This window comes from Anoplopoma fimbria, chromosome 20, assembly GCF_027596085.1.
Source record: "Anoplopoma fimbria isolate UVic2021 breed Golden Eagle Sablefish chromosome 20, Afim_UVic_2022, whole genome shotgun sequence".
Lineage (NCBI taxonomy): Eukaryota > Metazoa > Chordata > Actinopteri > Perciformes > Anoplopomatidae > Anoplopoma > Anoplopoma fimbria.
Window position 1 is genome coordinate 16,262,777 of NC_072468.1, and position 19,555 is coordinate 16,282,331.

General features: G+C 43.2%; 2 protein-coding genes across 3 annotated transcripts; both read left to right on the forward strand.

Moving 5' to 3' along the window:
• Positions 1–1,061: 1,061 nt before the first annotated feature.
• On the forward strand, positions 1,062–8,173 carry fam189b (family with sequence similarity 189 member B). The gene is made up of 14 exons (XM_054622389.1): positions 1,062–1,295; positions 1,391–1,447; positions 1,939–2,046; positions 2,200–2,316; positions 2,641–2,748; positions 2,938–3,098; positions 3,186–3,285; positions 3,366–3,438; positions 3,735–4,032; positions 4,120–4,481; positions 4,564–4,605; positions 7,317–7,492; positions 7,646–7,789; positions 7,919–8,173. Exons 1-14 carry the CDS (start codon positions 1,062–1,064, stop codon positions 8,171–8,173), a joined length of 2,235 nt encoding a protein of 744 aa, XP_054478364.1.
• A 2,104-nt stretch (positions 8,174–10,277) lies between these two features.
• On the forward strand, positions 10,278–14,859 carry fdps (farnesyl diphosphate synthase (farnesyl pyrophosphate synthetase, dimethylallyltranstransferase, geranyltranstransferase)). 2 transcript variants are annotated; one of them, XM_054621859.1, is made up of 10 exons: positions 10,278–10,453; positions 10,872–11,027; positions 11,115–11,255; positions 12,068–12,148; positions 12,248–12,370; positions 12,446–12,534; positions 12,627–12,699; positions 12,792–12,869; positions 12,961–13,095; positions 14,211–14,859. In XM_054621859.1, the coding sequence occupies exons 1-10, from the start codon at positions 10,451–10,453 to the stop codon at positions 14,409–14,411; spliced, it is 1,080 nt and encodes a 359-aa protein (XP_054477834.1). In that variant the 5' UTR covers positions 10,278–10,450; the 3' UTR covers positions 14,412–14,859. The 2 variants fall into 2 exon arrangements, with proteins under 2 accessions (XP_054477834.1, XP_054477833.1); XM_054621858.1 differs by lacking the exon at positions 10,278–10,453 and having other exon boundaries at positions 10,507–11,027.
• The last annotated feature ends 4,696 nt before the right edge of the window (positions 14,860–19,555 follow it).

The window sequence follows — 19,555 nt, forward strand, 5'->3', positions numbered from 1 at the left end:
CATACACACACACAAACACACGGGCTGAACGGGATGCCCGCGTGACTGCAGGGAGGAGGAGGAGGAGGAGGAGGAGGAAGGGGGGTCTAGGTGCGTTTGTAGACCACCGCAAAACCCCTGAGGTGGAGTTGGGAAAGAACCAAACCTGGGAGGAGAGAATAATTCCATCCTGACATCTATTTTTGGTGCATTTCGAAGATCGATGGAGTAATTTTATTTCTTGTTCACGTCGAGGTAATTAGTCCCGCTCACCGAACGAACCGATGATCTTGGGGCTTTGATCTCCACACCGTCTTTTTTTTTTTTTTTTCCTTATTCGTGACAGGATGAGCACATAGCATAAGGTCGCGGGAGGGGAGCGCACATGTTCGGATGTTGCTCCTCCTGATTGGACATACGGACCGACTGGTTCATGTCATCTCTGCTGGGGGTGAAACCGACGAGGGATCAGCTGCTTGCTTTGGGATGCTTTAAAAATCTGCGGCCTGCTCGTGTCTCCAGTTACCGCAATGCCACTGGCGAGAGGAGGGAGAGGTGGAAGGCAGAAGATGGAGAGGACGGAGCAGCAAAAAAGCAAATGAGTATAACAGTGATGTTTAAGCTGCAAAAACTATCCCCATTTTGATTGTGGATAAGTCAGATTATAGTATTGTGGGCTACTCTATAGGTGATAGTGGCCTGGGAATTTCATGGGGGGTGAAAGAGACACTGTATTGACTGAAGCTATCTTAGCATCATGGCTGAAATGTCAAATGAGGTGAGTACGGGGGCTGTGAGTGTGTAGCGGCTGCTCAATTCTCAACTTTCTGCTGACAAAGTTCTTGGACTCACTCACCGGGCTACAGTGCGCACCATGGGGCATTGCGCAGAACCCATGGCACCTGCCAGTGGGGCGCTTGGTGCATAGCTGTGACATAAGAGTGGAGCTCTGAAACCAGCATCTATGTCTCTCCCTCTTCTACTCCTGCACTTCTACCCACACAACTGAACTTTGTTTCATGAACCCAGAGTGAGCGTGAAACCTCTCCCCAGCCTCCTCCACACACGCCGACGAGCCTGGCATGCCTTCACCGTCAGACTCCAGCAGCGTGGCCTCGGCCTCGGGGTCTCGAGGCTGGTCGGACAGCCGCAGGGGCATGTCAGGCCGGGGGCCTGGTGGGGCACGGCTACTCCTGTACCTAGGGCTGTGCCACCTGGGCCTGGGGGCCATGGTCCTGGCCTTCTCCTTCACCAGCATGGCCTTCACCTCCTCTGCCCGTGTGAGGCAGTCCTGTCCATTCTGGGCTGGCTTCTTTGTAAGTGTGAATCTGACTTGAAACCTACAGTATTAAGAATATCAGCAGAGATCCTGAAGAATGTGTTTTCTAATGTATGTGGTGTCTGTTTGCAGGTGGTGGCATCAGGGATAGTTGGGATAATCTCATGGAGGAGACCTCTGACGCTGGTGGTATGTATATTTTAAATCTGATAAAAGGAGCATTCAATTCTCTTAGCTTCCATTTTTCTTAGGATTTTAGGGACTTCTCATCCATGTTGGCTTAAAAGCTGAAGTTCAAAGTTTTATCCTTGGATTCGGATACAGCAGTTGATAAGTAAAAGAGCCTTAGGTGGCTCCTGTATTTAAGGGGCCCTGTTTCAAAGTGTTCTTGTTAAATGTTTGTATCTTTTAACATAAAAAAAACAATACTATTTTATTCTGGGCTTATATTTAGTGTATTCATGTATTGCTTCAGTAAAAATGACTACAAACTAAGTAATCTACAGCAAATCCATCCAAAAAACAGTCCAGGTACTTTGCTGATTAGTTCCTCCTCTCTGTCTGAAGGTGTGTTTATCAGTGAAATCTCCTGGAATAGACTTTGCATGGAAAAACAAGACTCTGAACAAGTGTTTGATTCCCTGCTCCAAATCAAAACATGGCTTTGCGTTCCCCCACAGGTGTCACTGTTCATGCTGCTGTCTGCAGTGTGTGTGATCCTCAGTCTGGCCGGCTCCATGCTCTCCTGTCAGAATGCACAGATGGTCAAGTCTATGCTCACCTGCCAGGTACACTACACTATGCAAGTGTTGTCTTCTGCAGTCTCATGCTGAGACGATGCCCAAGATGCATCAGAAATGTGTCAGGAATAATTGTGAATATGTTTTTAGTGTGCAGTTTCACGCTTCAAACCAATCCTCTGTGTTTTGGAATGTGTGTAGGTGGAGAATGGTCTGTGTGTGTGTTGTGCGCCCACTCACTCCTGCTCCATCACAGAGGAGGAGACCCTGGTCCTGTACCTGAACGCTGACTGTCACTCAGTCAGAAATCAGCTGAAGGTAGGATTTGTTTGTTTATTAGAGATTTTATCACCCAAGAAAAACATTAAAGGGTAGGTTCACCATTTTTTTGTTTTCTTGCAGTTAATGTATTCAAAAGTTCACACACACTAATATGAGGCTTCAGCAATCTATTTCCAAAATTTCAGTGTTTTATGTACAAAATTCTATCTTGCTGTTACCATCCTAAACAGGGAAACACTGTCCAGGGAAAACAAAAGCTGAAAAATTGTGAACCTATCATATAAATATGACATATTTCCACACAATAAAATGATGTTGTATTGTCAGAGATTGATTTTCTGAATGCGTATTTCTCTAAAGGACCTTTTGTTCAGTGCATGTGGTCTCAGCATTCTCTCCACCATCATCTGTACTCTGTCCACTGTGACCTGCAGTATCCACATATTCTCTCTGGACCTTGTGCACCTGGTGAGTACTGACACAGCACATTTTACATTTACCATTAGTTTTTTTTTTTTTTTTTTTTTTTTACAAATGGCAAGTACTCAGCATAAACTACACTGCTGCATATTTGAGGACAGACTTTGTACAAATGTTGTTCCCCATTACATCTATCTGTTGTATGATCTTAGTGTGTTTCCCATTCTCACTGCCCAGCTGGCCCCACATCGCTCTCGTTCAGTCAACCCAGAATGCACCACTCCTCAGGACGCCTTCCTGACCAACATCATGGACTTTGAGGAGTTTGTCCCACCTATCCCGCCGCCCCCCTACTACCCTCCTGAGTACACATGCAGCTCTGAAACAGACGCTCAGAGGTACCACACCTGATAATTATTATTATGCATTACTTGTGTGCAGTATGTAATGATTGTTTGTTTTGTTTTGTTTTTTTTAACGTCCAGCATCACCTATAACGGCTCCATGGAGAGCCCCGTTCCTCTCTACCCCACTGACTGTCCCCCTCCTTATGAAGCTGTGATGGGACAAAGAGCTGCAAGCCAGGTGAGTGTGTGTGTGAATGTATTTGTGTGTGTGTTATGTGTGATGTCCTTTGCTAATCCTTCTCTATTTTGACTGTCAAGGCAACAGTGTTTGACCCCCACGGCACAGAGCTGTCTGCAGAGAGAGGAACTTCTACTGCCTTCAGCGGAGAAGGTGAGAAGATGTTGAGTTTTATATTGTGAACAATGTGCTGAAAGAAAATTTGGAGATATGGAGATTATTTTGGGTACTGTATCAAAACCAGGGAGTGTTTATTTTAAGCAACTATAAATGATTAAATTAGTTCTGTGTTGCAAAATGTGTGCTTCAAATGATGAAACATAGCATAGAAAATAAAACGGGCCATTAATTCAATTCAGTTATAACTTACAGTATTTAAGGAGGTACACAAAATAAAGGAATGCTTAACCCATGCTTTAAGATAAACTAAAAGCACCTTTCTTTATTAGTGTCCATGGACAGTGGATCTTTGTTGATGTCAGAGATTGTGGACATCCCTGATGATTCCTCCCCCTCTGAGGATTCCTGTCTGATGGAGGTTGGGCTGAGGACCCACGGGGTGAGGGGCCACAGGAACCTTAGCGAGGGGGGAGACGGAGGAGACGGCGGGGAGTACATCAGCTTTCGTGGTCCGCCATCTCAGACACCAGAGAGTCCTCTGGCGGGAGGACCGAGAGCCAGGCGCTTCCTCAGAGGAGAGAGGTCCAACTCCTGCTCCTCCCCCAGCACAGCGACCACCACATATAGGTAAGGACCTACACACACATACAGACATCATTTATTCATGTAAGAGCTCTACAGTTGACAGTGGTGCTTTCCTGTTTTGTCCTGAAGGTCTCCAGTATTGCGACGGCAGGCGGTGCTAGCTAGTAGCTGTTCCCAGCTGGAAGCAATAGGGAAATCCACGTATCCACAGCGATCCTCCATCCCAGAGCTTCGAGTTTGCCCCTCCACTCTCTCACGCCAAGGAGCTACCCCAACCTCCTCTGCTCCTCCCATTTCCTCCTCATCAGCGGCCAGTGAGCAAAGCGATGGTCAGGGTAATGGGCCACTCCTCCTGGGCCAACCGTTGTTCCTACAACGAAGGGCCGGGAAGAGTGGGAAGGATGGAGAGAGTGAAAGTAGGGATAGTGAAGGGCCCCTCCGTCTTGTGAGGTCACACAGTGAGCCAGGCATCGGCTCCTCGACTGACACGGGTTAGTCAGACGCAAAAGGGTGTACATCTCCTGCAGTACCATTTCAATGTCCATAACCTGTCCTTCTTTCTCTTTTCTCTAGTTGACTTTGGCTCTGGAGGCAGCAAAGTATCTATAGACACAGGTAACAGCTTTTATCAAAAAAAAAAAAAAAAGTGATGTTTTGGGGGTCTTAAGCTCACAACATCCTGGGTTCAAATCTGGCTTTGTTGCACGTCATCGCTGCCTCTCTCTGTCTTTCGGTCTCTTCTCACATTTCCTGTTCAATTAAAGGTTAAAAGAATTCCAAAAGAAAACACTTCTAAGCTGTTTAGATGAGACATATTTCAACACATTTGCACCTGATAGCCATCATTTATCAAACTATCTTTGAAACCAGCGCAGATATAAACATCGGAGGAGACATGCAGATCTGTCCCTGTGTGCATCTGATTTATGATCTTTATCTAAATTTGCAGTGATTTGATTACAAGTTGATAAATTAGATTTTGCCGTGGAAACAATAATGTGCCTCACCGGTTCATAATTAAGGAACTTCAAATGACACATCCTGATACATGAATGTTGCGCTTCTTTTCCTGCAAAAAGGCTCATCATGGACGCTTGACTTCACTTTCCTAATTTAGACTTAATCGTGGATAAATATCATATTTCAACACCAAATCCTCTGGCATATTATTTTATTAAAGTTTTCTGTGCAGATGTATAGTATACATAAAAAAAGCATCACATGTTACAAGCAGAAATGTATCTTTTAGCTGACAGAAATAAAATTGATAAATACAGATCAAGATCAGATGTAGCACTTCTGGGCCTTTTGGTTATTTTCTGCTGCCTGCTTACGACCAGTGTGTTTGTATATTCTAGGCTCTTGTGTTCGATTTTGCAAACTTCATGTCTGACAGGTGATTCTGTTTAATTTCTCTTACCTTCTCCTTACCCTTTTATGTACACACGTGGACAAAATTGTTGGTACTCTTCCGTTAAAGAAAGAAAAACCCACAATGGTCACTGAAATAACTTGAAACTGACTAAAGTAATAATAAATAAAAAAATGTTGAAAATTAACTAATAAAAATCAGACATTGCTTTTGAATTGTGGTTCAACAGAATCATTTTAAAAAACAAACTAATGAAAATGGCCTGGACAAAAATGATGGTACCCCTAGAAAAGATTGAAAATAATTAGACCATAAGGACATGTTAAACTAAGGTGTGTCCTCTAATTAGCATCACAGGTGTCTTCAAACTTGTAATCAGTCAGTCTGCCTGTTTAAAGGGTGAAAAGTAGTCACTGTGCTGTTTGGTATCATGGTTTGTACCACACAGAACATGGACCACAGAAAGCTAAGGAGAGAGTTGTCTCAGGAGATTAGAAAGAAAATTATAGACAAGCATGTTAAAGGTAAAGGCTATAAGACCATCTCCAAGCAGCTTGATGTTCCTGTGACTACAGTTTCACATATTATTCAGAAGTTTAAGGTCCACGGGACTGTAGCCAACCTCCCTGGACGTGGCCGCAAGAGGAAAATTGATGACAAAATGAAGAGACGGATAATACGAATGGTAACCAAAGAGCCCAGAACAACTTCCAAAGAGATTAGAGGTGAACTCCAAGGTCAAGGTCCATCAGTGTCAGATCGCACCATCCGTCGCTGTTTGAGCCAAAGTGGACTTCATGGAAGACGACCGAGGAGGACACCACTGTTGAAAGCTAATCATAAAAAAGCTAGACTGGAATTTGACAAAATGCATATTGACAAGCCACAAAGCTTCTGGGAGAATGTCCTTTGGACAGATGAGACAAAACTGGAGCTTTTTGGCAAGTCACATCAGCTCTATGTTCACAGATGCAAAAATGAAGCATACAAAGAAAATAACACTGTACCTATTGTGAAACATGGAGGAGGCTCGGTTATGTTCTGGGGCTGCTTTGCTACATCTGGCACAGGGTGTCTTGAATCTGTGCAGGGTACAATGAAATCTCAAGACTATCAAGGCATTCTGGAGCGAAATGTGCTGCCCAGTGTCAGAAAGCTTGGTCTCAGTCGCAGGTCATGGGTCCTCCAACAGGATAATGACCCAAAACACACAGCTAAAAACACCCAAGAATGGCTAAGAGCAAAACATTGGACTATTCTGAAGTGGCCTTCTATGAGCCCTGATCTAAATCCTATTGAACATCTGTGGAAGGAGCTGAAACATGCATTCTGGAGAAGGCACCCTTCAAACCTGAGACAGCTGGAGCAGTTTGCTCACGAGGAGTGGGCCAAAATACCTGTTGACAGGTGCAGAAGTCTCATTGAGAGTTACAGAAATCGATTGATTGCAGTGATTGCCTCAAAAGCTTGTGCAACAAAATATTAAGTTAAGGGTACCATCATTTTTGTCCAGGCCATTTTCATTAGTTTGTTTTTTAAAATGATTCTGTTGAACCACAATTCAAAAGCAATGTCTGATTTTCATTAGTTCATTTTCAGTAAATTTTTATTTATTATTACTTTTGTCAGTTTCAAGTTATTTCAGTGACCATTGTGGGTTTTTCTTTCTTTAACGGAAGGGTACCAACAATTTTGTCCACGTGTGTAGTTATGGAGTCAGGTTTAGCATTGTAAATATTTATTTTTGGTTAGTTTATTCAGTAATGTGCTTTTATTGTTAGTCAATCCTAGTTGGTTTGTTATTTTTCAATTTAAGCTTCTGGATTTGGATGAGAAAATGTGAAAACTGACTCTTGATATTCTTCATCCAGTTTTATGTTACTCCTCTGTCCCCTTGACCAATTTAATGATGATGAGAAATCTGTCCCTCTCTGTTTTACTCCATCTCTCATAGGTCCGTCCTCTGAGGCATGTCTGTTGCCCCGCCCCTCTTTGCCTCCTGCTGAAGCTCTGCCAAGGAAAGGAAGTGGGAAATTAGCAGCCACAGGGGTGCAGGTCCCGTCTAAACCGCCCCCGACCTCACCACTGCATTTACCTAAAGACTGCCACCGTTCCCTCGGAGACCTTAAAGTGAGTGTGAAAATAGTTAATACCGAAGCAACAAACACATAAAAATATGCTTGTTAACGTTTCCAACGGAAGTCTTAGCAATAGCTAAACAAGCTACTGTTTGATTGCCTTATTTCATCTTCATCTTCCATGATCTTTTTACTCTTCCTTCAGGGGACTCGGGGTCTGGTGGCTCGCTTCCTGCAGCGCTCTAAACGCAATCTATCGCCCTCCTCCGAGCATGCTGGGAGCACCGGGCAGGGGCCTAAGAGGAGTGGATTCGAGGTCACTGCCACTAACCACCTGCCCATGGAACAAGTAAGACAAAAATGTATATCTTGTTTATGTTCCCCTTTCTTCAGTTCACTAAATCAGAATAATTCAGTGTTTCTGCAAGTAAAACAATCTGCTCTTTGTCTACATTTTTTCTGAATAACTCATTTCCAGGTTTTTCTGACCCCTTGGAGCAACAGCCGAGGATACCCCAACCATCACAACCACCCCCCTCATCGCCGTGGACACCACCATTCCCATAGTGACAGTCGACACAACCGGCACCAGGGCAGTCTGGCGCCAGAGGGGATCCACCTGCGCAGCTGTGGAGATTTAAGCTCCTCGTCCACATCATCACTACGTCGATTAGTGACACCTCATCCACCGCACGGGTCATCAGGAGCTCTTTACTCAGAGTCTGCACTGTGAGGAGAGGAGGAGGACGGAGGAGGGACGGAGGAGGAAATAAGGCAGGCTGAGGAAAAGCAGAGTCCGAGGCAGTTTAGAGGAGATAACTAGTACTTAAAATTTGAAAGTCTTCCCTCCTTCTCCTCTTTGTCACCTCCTTTTCCTGAAGCCATCTGTGCAAATGGCCTTATTCAGTGGTGCTCTTTATCACCCTAAACATCAACCCAGAGCTCACACTATTTCACTATTCAACCTCAGTGAAACTGTCACATGATGCTTATTTCTGAGCAGTGTGGTCCCTGTTCCAACATAATAAATCCACAACAGACCAAAACAACCAACCAAACACATATTTCCACTGTAGTCTCCACCCTTTCTCCCTCAATACTGATCTGGAGACAGATTTTCCTCAAGACTGGAGGCAGAACTCAACTAGCATTCATGCTACAACAATCAATTACTCAGATGTACATTTAGTCTATTACATAATTATGGGTTGCAATATGCTTCTGGCCCTTTCCTACATTGCAATTCCCCCACAGGATCGCTCAGAGAAATAGCATAGAAACCCTTATTTTGTCTTCCATTGATTAATAAAAAGAATCTTAATAAATATAGAGAATATAAAGTATAGAGAGCTGATTACCATGTAAGATAAACAGATGAGGTTGCACATGAGGACAAGTGCTCTCACATAGAAAACCCTTAACTGAGTTGGTATTTTGGTCTTTTTCTTTTTGCAATTCAGATTCTCACTTTGTTCATGTTTTTTTCCACCTTCCACACTGGCCTTAAAAAAATAGGCAGCCAGCATTTTTAACATTGACATTAATGCATGCCACAGACACATGCTAAGCGTTTGAAATGTATATTCTGTGAGTGGCCCCTGAACACGGTGGTTTGATTTGCATATGTGCATGTTTTGCTACAGCCTCCCGAATACAGCAGGAACCTTTGTGCATTGGACCTGACCGTCTGTGTAACTACGTAACATGTCCTCAGAATGTCTTATCTGCATGTTTTGACAATGCTTCTTATTTTTTCCTCTTGCATTTGAAAATGTGTTTGTGTCATGATGAAGGGGAAGGTCAGAGTCAAAGATGCGCAGTGCTCCCAAAGTTTTCTGCCAGATGGCTCGGAAACACGCCTCTGCATCCTAATTTGATTTTGGTAGGGTTTGAAAATGTTTCAAGTGCACATACATATCTGTGACACGGCCTAACGCGGCCGCATCCGTAAGATAAGTGGTGTAAATTGCACTGTGACTGAAGAGTCTCTTGCAATAAATGTACAGACAAATTGGTTCTCTTTGGACTTGCAGGGATTGTGGACAGGTGGTTATTGAAAAAAAAAAAAAAAAGCCACAGGCTGCTGACAGTGAACTTATGATGGCAGCTCTGGATAGTGGGTATTGAGTATATCAATGTTTGTGTCGGATTGGAGTTTTTTTTCTTTGGAAAGTACTTTTATTGTGCTCAACAAGTGATGACATTGACTCCATATCAGTAAAGGCACATTTTGGATATACTCATACGTATTTACCAAGTTTTAAAAATGCACACGCACACACACACTTAGCCTGCACACAGATGCCGGCGCACCCATACACTCCCTTAAGGCATTGAGCTGTATTTCTACCTCCTGTCTTGCATTTAACATTATTTATTTGAAAAAGTGTATCTCTGTATGGCAGGCTTAACAGGATAGAGCCTTGAAACCTGAATAATAAATGTATCTAAATATGACACGTATTCCACATTTGAAATGCAGTGTCAATGGCAAAAAACTTTCAATGCAAGTTATGTATTTCAAAATATGAAATAAATGATAGACAAATAAAAATACCTATGTTGATGTTTTGTACCAATTACAAAGTGCAAAATTCCAAACAGTACTGCTAGGTTTGATGTTGTTTTATCTTAGTTAACCTATAACCATAATAGTTGAGGCTCACACCTTGCTCACTCCACCTTAACCCCACCCCTTCTCAGATCCTATTGGTCAGCCGTTGTGAAAGCCCATCCTGGTTCGATGGTACCGGCCAATCAAACGCTCGACATCAAATGGAGCCTTCCACAATCTACGCCCATAGTATGCACCGCTCATATCGAATGCTGGGGAATGTAGTTCTGCTGCTGCGTATTAAAAAGGACAGAAGCGTGACAGCGAACTACAAACTGCACATCCTGGTTTGAGGAGACGTTCACAGACTTCTGTTTGACCGAGGACGAAGACACAGAAGATAAACTAATTCGCTATTGTGAATTAAGCTGTTTGGGATAAGAGGACAGTTTCATTATGGTATGTAAAGGCGTGTGTGTGAGCAAATAAATATTTTGTAACGGTGTGATATAGCCAGCTTTGTGAACAGCCTGCATCTGTAAACGTCATCTACTGTTACCTACGAAGTAGTTCACTTGATCTAATCCTCGCTCCTGTTTACTGAGCTCAGTGGGCTAAGCGACCATGAAGCTATCAGCTTGGTAGTCTTCCTCAAGCGACACACGTTTATGTTTATGAGGTTTAAGCTTAACTAGGTAACAGAACAGTCTCAGCCCAGCTCATTCACGGTTAGTTATTACATTTAGGTCGGGTGAGAATGAGACGTCTGCTGAGCTTGGTCACTAAAGCGCCCAAAGCAGTCCGGGCCATGCTGCACGCCGTGTCCCCGCTTACTTTAAAAACATCGTCTGTTCTGCTGTGCACCTCGTCCTTCCAGGGGGACAGCACTTGCAACGGGACGCACAGCAACAAAAAGGCGCTGCTGTCCGACCCTCAGATGTTTGAAGCCCAGTTTGACGAGCTGGTGACGGAGCTGACAGAGAGGGACCTCGCTGACCCGGTGCTGGCTGATGCTCTGAGCAGGTTTAAAGAGGTATGTGTGTTGTGTTTTTACAGAGTTACTTCTGACAAGTGCACTGCTATTTCCTGTTGATCTTATATGAGTGTTTTTTCCTCTTAGGTATTGGTGTACAATTCCCCTGGAGGCAAGAGGAACCGGGGGCTGTCAGTGATTGCGTCACTGAGGGATCTTCTCGCTCCCACTCAGCTCACACAGGACACAGTGCGGCGGGCTCTGTTGGTTGGCTGGTGCATTGAGTTGGTAAGGACATGTTGTATGTTAAAGGATAAGTCTGGCAGTATTCCACATGTTTCTTATTGCAATTAAATCCCAATAAAAGGCCAAAATCAGCATTGTCAGTGCAGCATATATATCCCTGCATTTTGGTCCATAATGTAATAAAACAGATGAATTAGCCACATCTTTCCACTTGAGGTCAAGTTTCTTGATTATGGCAGTCCCTGTAGTTTGTTTTGAGTCAATCCAACATAAACCATACTGATGCTCAATTTTCACTAGTGCTCCAACTCCTTAATAGTCTCCATCATTTCCTGTTTGAGTAACATTTGCTGTTACTACACTGCATAGCTTTTTAAGAACATTACTTCTTTATAACTGAAGATATATATTTGTGACCACTTTAAAAGATTTATGTCTTCGATAGGAACAAATGGGTTTGGGACTAAGCGCCAGATTGAGGGCGGGGAGGTCAAAGTATTGTGTTATTTGAAGAAGGGACGTAGAAAGTGAGGAAAGGGCCGTTGGCCCCCACTTTAGGCCCCGATTTGGTGTCATTGTGTTGTGATCCCATCAGATTGTCTCTACTTATAACTCAAACCAATGAATTCACACCATCCATAACAATATTATGTATTTAAGAATTTCTTCACCGCCAAGCTCAACATGATCGAGGTTGGGCTTTACAAAGTAAGGTTTTTGTTTTTTTTGTCATGTGCTGCCCAATGTGTCGCTAAAAAAGCTCACAAGCACAGACTCAGACTAATTGTTGTAATGTTAAGGTGTTACGTTCTCTCAGTCATTAAGTGTTACGTCTGTGTCTCTGCTGTTTGCAGCTTCAGGGATTTTTTCTGGTGGCAGATGACATCATGGATGGATCTGTGACTCGGAGAGGACAGCCCTGCTGGTACAAGAAGGTGAGACTTGATATGTTCCAGAAAAAGAGAGACTATAATGTTTTTGCTTTTTTTGTGTGATATTAGTTTAGGGTGAATCCTGTCTGTTCGTTTTTTCAGGATGGAATCGGTCTGGATGCCATCAATGATTCATTTCTCTTAGAGGCTGCCATCTACAGACTGCTTCGGAGACATTGCAGGGATCAGCCGTACTACGTCCACCTACTGGAGCTATTTACTGAGGTACTGTACGTCCTGATTGATTACACAGGCACACAAATTAACACAGGATTCTTAATCCACCTCTTTTTGTTTCAGACATCTTTCCAGACGGAGCTCGGCCAAGCTCTGGACCTCATGACATCCACCCCTGGTCAGATTGACCTCAACAGATTCTCCCTGGAGAGGTATTGAAGATAACACTTTAAAGTAAATTTGAAGAGAAGGATGTTATTTACAAAAGAAAATGGGTGTAATTCTTTCTCTTCTTTTCTTTCAGGTATAAAGCTATTGTAAAATACAAGACTGCATTTTACTCTTTTTACCTCCCAGTGGCAGCTGCAATGTATATTGTGAGTTTGTTTTTATATTATACACACATGACGAAAGGAAAGTAAGAGCGTAATGTTATAGTTCTCATAACTACTTTACCTTCCTTCTGTAGGCAGGAATTGAGAGTGAAGAGGAACACAATAATGCCAAACTAATCTTACTTGAGATGGGAGAGTTCTTTCAAATACAGGTAGTTACTTTTTCACTTCTTTCAGCTTTCACGCAACACATTGAATCGTATGCTGCCGAGTTAATAAACACCCGACGTTGATCATTTGCAGGATGACTACTTGGACTGTTACGGAGACCCTGCTGTGACAGGAAAGATTGGCACAGACATCCAGGATAACAAATGTAGCTGGCTGGTGGTGACGGCGCTGGAAACCATGACACCTGAACAAAGAGCAGAGCTGAAGGTGAGACTTCAGAAAACAACCCTCTCTGTTTTAACACTTAAAAATATGTACCGATATTATATTGCTGCAAATTATGTGCAGAGTTGTATGCATGGATTTTCTGTCTCAATCACAGTTAGATTCAATTTATGTTATTTAACAATATAATGTTCTTTTAATTTACTTAGCAGGTTTAACCCACTGTTTTCGTCACAAAAACATCAGGGAGCATGCATTAATATTTAAACATTAAAGGGCCAATTTGTAACATTTTGGGGGATCCATTGGCTGCAATAGAATAGAATAGAATATTAGAGTTCATATTGATACCATTTGTATGTAGTCGAATAATTAAAAAATATATATATTATAACAGAACCTTTAGGAAGGTGTCAAATAAAAGTATCCCTTTTCCTAAAAATGTTATATGATTTCCAATTAATTATGTAAAAGATTTTGACGGGTTTATTTAAAAAAAAAAAAAAAAAAAAAAAAAAATTGTTTATTGCTTTAGAAGAATACTGATGTTTGTACAGTACGAGTAGAACGGACAAACTAAACCAGAAAGGCCCATTCGCGTTTTCGCATTTCACGTTGGTTCTCCTACACACTAGGCTCACTATAGAAGTTTCAGTTGGATGCAATCTACAACCTCACCTCTAGGTGTCGCCATATCATACACACTCTCCCTTTAAATAAAATGCATACTTCAGTTATATCTCTGCTGTACATTTGAATTCGAACAATGACCTGCTGACAGATTTTCTCATTTGAAGAAAGTGGCCTTTTCAAAAAATGGATCAAGTGTAATTAAGGCACACAGGGAATGTTTTTTTTATATACTACCATAAGGAAGTGTGGTCATTTACAAGGTAGTGTAGAATAAGTGGGGGTTTTAACAGAAATAAGAGCAGAAACTTATGACAAGCGTCACTATTTACAGATATTTTATCCTTTGTCCGTCAGCTAAAATGTCATTCAACATACAAGAATGTATGCATTGCAGCAATAAAAACTTTGTTTATTATACAGTTACATTTAAGCTATGTTTTTGTGGTTCAGAAGCTTCGACTACGACTACTACTCGCTTGGTAGTACGTTAGCAAAACTTAATTTCATCCTCACCTCTTCCTCAGGCATGTTATGGGCGCCATGATGATGCCTGTGTAGAAAAGGTCAAAGCACTGTACAACACCCTACAAATGCCAACGCTGTACCAAAAATATGAGGAAGAAAGCTACCAGCGGTTGCAGAAACTCATTGCTAGTCACGCTCAAAACCTTCCTCACTCAATCTTCCTCAACTTCGCCAAGAAAATCTACAAGAGGAACAAGTGAGAAGGAATGATGGTCACAGTATCAGGTGCTTTAGCCTGGTTCCCTATTTACTTTTACCTCCTTAACTTTGCAGTGGTTTGTAGATATTTGGTTGTAAATGTCATCAAACAGCCTGCCTCTTTTACCCCATACTACATTATTTAACCCAGTTCATAATGTACAGTGTCTCCAGTTGTTTTTCAACTTGGAGTTCAAGTACTCCATGGTTCGAAGAATGACACTGAAATAATAAACACAAATAAAATCCGGTTGTTGAAATTGCTATAATTTTGTAGAAATAGATTTAATAATTGTTTAGAATCTAAAAGGAGCATATATGACATCAGATGTATCCTGACAGCGGACAGAGGGTCAAACTTAATCAGTGTTCTAATTCTATATATTTTTATATTGCTGCTGTAAAGTCTGTTCTGCCCTGAATGTTAGTGCTTTTAATAAATAAAGTATGAAAAATATTTTTGCTCTTTCCTCTTCATCCTTTTGATGTTTGTTTGTGTTGGTTGTAGATCACATTTATTGATAAAAAAATATATATATATGTGTATAACTAGATACCATTTTGCGATGGAACCAGGGGTGTGCAGAGGGGAGAGGGCGAGGAGGTCACTTCCCATCCCCCAACTTCCGGTGCCCTTGCTTGGACCATACCCTTTTTTCAACTTTCACTTCATTTTGATCTCATTTACATTCCTGTAAATTTTCCTGACTGCATCTTGCATGGTTGCGACACTATTGATGTGACAAAAATCTGTCCACAGAAATATAATCACCTGACAAAGTACTCACCACCACTGAGGTATTTCCCACTGCAGTAGGTGTCTTCAGGAGCACATTTGGTATGATGACTCACACACAGACTCACAAGGTGAAAACATTACCAGTGCTGCTGTTTTAGCTGGTATTATATTATTTTTAAAAAACTAATAATTTCAGTCAATTCTAAAGCAAAAATTAACAAAAGACACAGTTTCTAACTTTTCAAATGTAAGAATTTGATGCTTTTGTTTGTGATATGCTATAGTAAACCAAAATAATTGGGCTCTGGGGAATAATAATAATGGGCATTTTGACTATTTAATGACTTCTTATAGATCAAATTATAATAGATTTATGAAGAATGTAGCTTACAGATGAATCGATGATTATAATAAAGGCTAGAAGCGGTACGTGAATTTGTGTTGGGTAGTGAATTGCAGATAGGATGATTTATGAGGATTTTTTTTTTTTTGAAGGAGGGGAAACTGAAAGTGACTCAAGATAAATTGGATGTGATGATAAGGCAAGTATGGGGTGTGGTGTGGTTTGGTCGGGTTGGGGAGGGGAGGGGGGCGATGGTTTGTTGGATGCTCGCGAGAAGACAGATGCTGAGGCTGTCACCGTCGAGAGAGATTCACATTCACACGGACTGTGATGCGAGCGAGCCCGACGAGATGGAGACCTTCATCCATCTTTACCTGACCTGATCGTGAGTCGAGTCCTCATTTATTATCGTACTATATGTGTGATTTTTTGCAATGTGTTTCATGTGAACCTGCAGAGTCTGGTCGGGTAAGCAAAACCTTATATTCCCACACGGAGCCTGCGTAGATCTAGAAACATGCAATTCCGCTGTTAACAATGATATTTTTTGCAGAATTGTTAGGTAAAATATATGATCAGAATCGTTTTTGTCTGGAATCTAAATATGATGTGTAATATTTGAGTTCTAATAGGGGCGGATGGGCCTGTATATCAGGGCGATGCGGTTGGAGGTACCCCCTCCTCCCCCTCCTTCTCCCATCCTCCCTGTCTCCATCAGCTCTGTGGGATCAATACATGCAGGGGTAAATACTGTACACGGGACGGGTTAAATTACATCTGATGATATGCTGTTTTTTTGTGTTATTTCAAGGCTTTGTTGGCTTTAATGCCATTCCGACGAAAGCCCCTGTGTAAGCAAGCACTGGAGTGATTTATATTCCTCAGTGAAGTGAAGGGCACTGTGGAGGAATATATGAGCTATAGCCTTCGGTAGATGGGCTTTTAAGAGGCAGACTCGGTGCTTTTCACTGCTGCTGCTGCCTGATTATTTCATGCTCTACTTAAATGTTCAGTTATTGCTCTAGGTACGGTGTTTGCTTTTACATTATTTCTTTTGATCTAGATCCCACTGCGTCCTTTCAGCTTGTAAGGCTGGACTGGTTCAGATAAAGACAGCCTGACTACAGTAAACCCATGACTATCAGTACTCAGTGTAGCTGAACATGACTGATAAGGATGGCGAGTGACAGTTATTTAGCTATGAATTATCATGGGGATCATTTCATGCGTTATGTGTGTTTGTTTAAATTTGAATAGATAGATAGATACATATATCTGCATCTGAAAATCAAGGAAATAGTACAACAGATGGCATTTTGCAGAACACCATGTTATATACATTTTCAATTATTCGTTTAACTGGACAAGTCTTAAATTTCAAAAAGCTGTACAATACTGTACCTCAACAAAAGATGAGATATTGTCAGAATTTTTTTAAATGACCATTACAGTTTGTCAAGGTGACGTCTTTAAATGTCTTGTTTTGTTCAGTTCACTATCATGAAAATATATGAAAACAAGCACATATTCACATTTGAGAAGCTGGAATCAGAGAATATTTGGAATTTTTGCAATCATTAACATAGACAGCTGATTAATTTCCTGTCAATTTATGAATTGAATAATTGTTTCAGCTTGAATCATTTTCCTACAGTGGTGTTGATGATAATGTGCCTTTTTTTTTTTTTTTACAGCACTGTGTGTGAGACAGTGTGTTTTCATATCACTGCTGTTGCCTCCCAGGACTTCGGCTGTGATAATTATAAAACAAAAGAGAGCAATTGCGTTTTAATGGATACTCCAGATGATGAGTTTGACTCCAAAGACTTAGCCTAATATGAAAACATGTGAAGGGCAAGAAAAAGGTTTTTTCAAAGCAGAATTTCCCTGTTAGTCGTTATTCAATGTGTGTCTTCTTTGATGTTACAGGATCTTGGGAGCCAAGCCAAGATGTGACCGTCACGGCGCGTCATAGTTTGGATCTGTCCTTTACAACACTTGTTTCTATAGCAACAGAAATATCAGAGAGTCCTAAAAAGTCCCATTCCCACAATGCAGTCCTCTAGCTGCTCCTCTCAGCCTCCAAAGCCTCGGCGCTTTGACGTCAGCAGGCGGACCACTACCGTAGCTGGACCAAAGTCTCAAGGCCCTGGTTTCCGGAGGGAGGATAAAAATATGAACACGATCACCACTTCCACCCCACGCCGGCCTACTAAAGCCCCCCCTGCACCCACCAGGACCAGGTTGGGAGTGCAGCCTCGAGCACCAGTGACCCAGTCCAGGTATGGCTCACAGAAACAGGCTCCCACCTTCTCCAAATCAGCTAAGCCCAAACCCAAGAGTGCTCGTGCACCTGCCGCAACAAAAATTGCACCAGCAGCCGCTCCACCGCCGCTTCCCTCTGTTCTCCCTCTCGACCCGAACTGCAACGAGCCGAGCCTCCCGTGTCTCTGCTGCGATGGTCGCTCCCCGCAGGACAATAACAGCATGTTCAACCACAACCACAACAACAACAACACCATCTCTATCAGGCAGCAACTGCAGCTACCGCCTCCTCCGGGCCCAGTGCCCCAGAGGCAGGATGGGAAAGGGGCCAAGGAGCAGCCTCAGCCTCCCTCCAAAGCACAGGCCCAGCTGGAGGCCTCCGCCCGCCCTGCTGCCGGTCTGGAAAACGAGGGCAAGAATGCCGACGCAAGTGCTGATATTGACAATAAGAAAAACGTAAAAGTAGAGGAAGAAGACGACGAGGAAGAGAGCAGTGGGGACTTTGATATTGATGACGACGACGATGATGATGACACCCTGGTCCCCTCATGCTGTGACTGTCCCCCCTCCCTCCTGGAGTTTTCGCTCTCCTCCTCTACCTCGTCGTCCTCCACCTCTATCAGCTCCTGCTCTGATCTGGAGTCCGACTGTGCAGATCAATCCGCCTCCATCTGCTCTTCTCACGACCAAGATAATCTGACGGTTGCTCTGTCCCCCAAAGACCACTCTCCCCAACAAGCCTCTGAATGCCAGCCTCCTGTGCGTTCACCCCCATCCCTTCCTCTTAGCCGCAATCCCTTCGTCTTAGCATCACATTCCCCACTTCCCCCTTGCTCCCCAGATGAGGGCTACCCATCTGCCCTGGACTCCCCTTCACCTGACTACTTAGGAGCCAAAGGTGATTCTGAGGGCACCAAACAAGGTTTGCTTGACTTTCTAGAATCTGTCGGTGAGTTTGGGAAGATGGAGCGCTTCAGCCAGGTGATCCAAGTGGCCCGTTGGGATCTGGAGGGAGAACAACACTGGGATGTTCTCAGGGATCGGCTAGATCACCTGGATCGCTTGGAGAAGGTGAACCGGGAAGTAAAACTGGCCTATATCGCCAGACTCCACGAGGAGGGATTTGATCTTGGAGATCTGGAGGAACAGGATCTCTCAGATTTCATGGATGAAATGGGCAACATCGACATTCCCTGGAAGTTGTATAAAAGCGGCCGAGGAACGATGGGAGACTCTCAGGAGTTTTCAGATGCAGGGGTTGACCTCACTGCTCCATCAGACTGTGAGGATCATCTCGTTCCTGATTCCCTCACCCCTTCTCCTGTCGAGCCGCCACCGAGACCCCCAAAACCTCCAGCGCGTCATGCCAGCGTGAGCTCGGACCTCCACACCTACATCAATATCAGTAGGGAGACCACTTCCATGGCTGTGTCCACCTCTCCTACACTGTCTACTTTCTCCCCTAACTCTTCATCCCCCACTTTCACCACTTTTAGGTGTGAGAAACCCCTACTTCCATCTCCTCCCTCTATCCCTCCTCTTCCCACCTCTAAACCAGTCCCTTACCTCACCCTTTATACCACCCCTTCCCCACCTCCATCTCTCCCCACCCCAACTCCTCCCATTCCTCCCCCTCGGAAGCGCCACCTTGCCAGGAAGGAGGCACAGCGGCTCGCTGCTCTCCAAGTTGAACAGGAAAAGACCCCCCTCTCCCTTCCTCCTCCAACTACACGTCCCCCTCCTCTGCCTCCTCCCCCAGTTATCTCAATCTCCTCCTCATCTCCCCCTGCCATTCCACC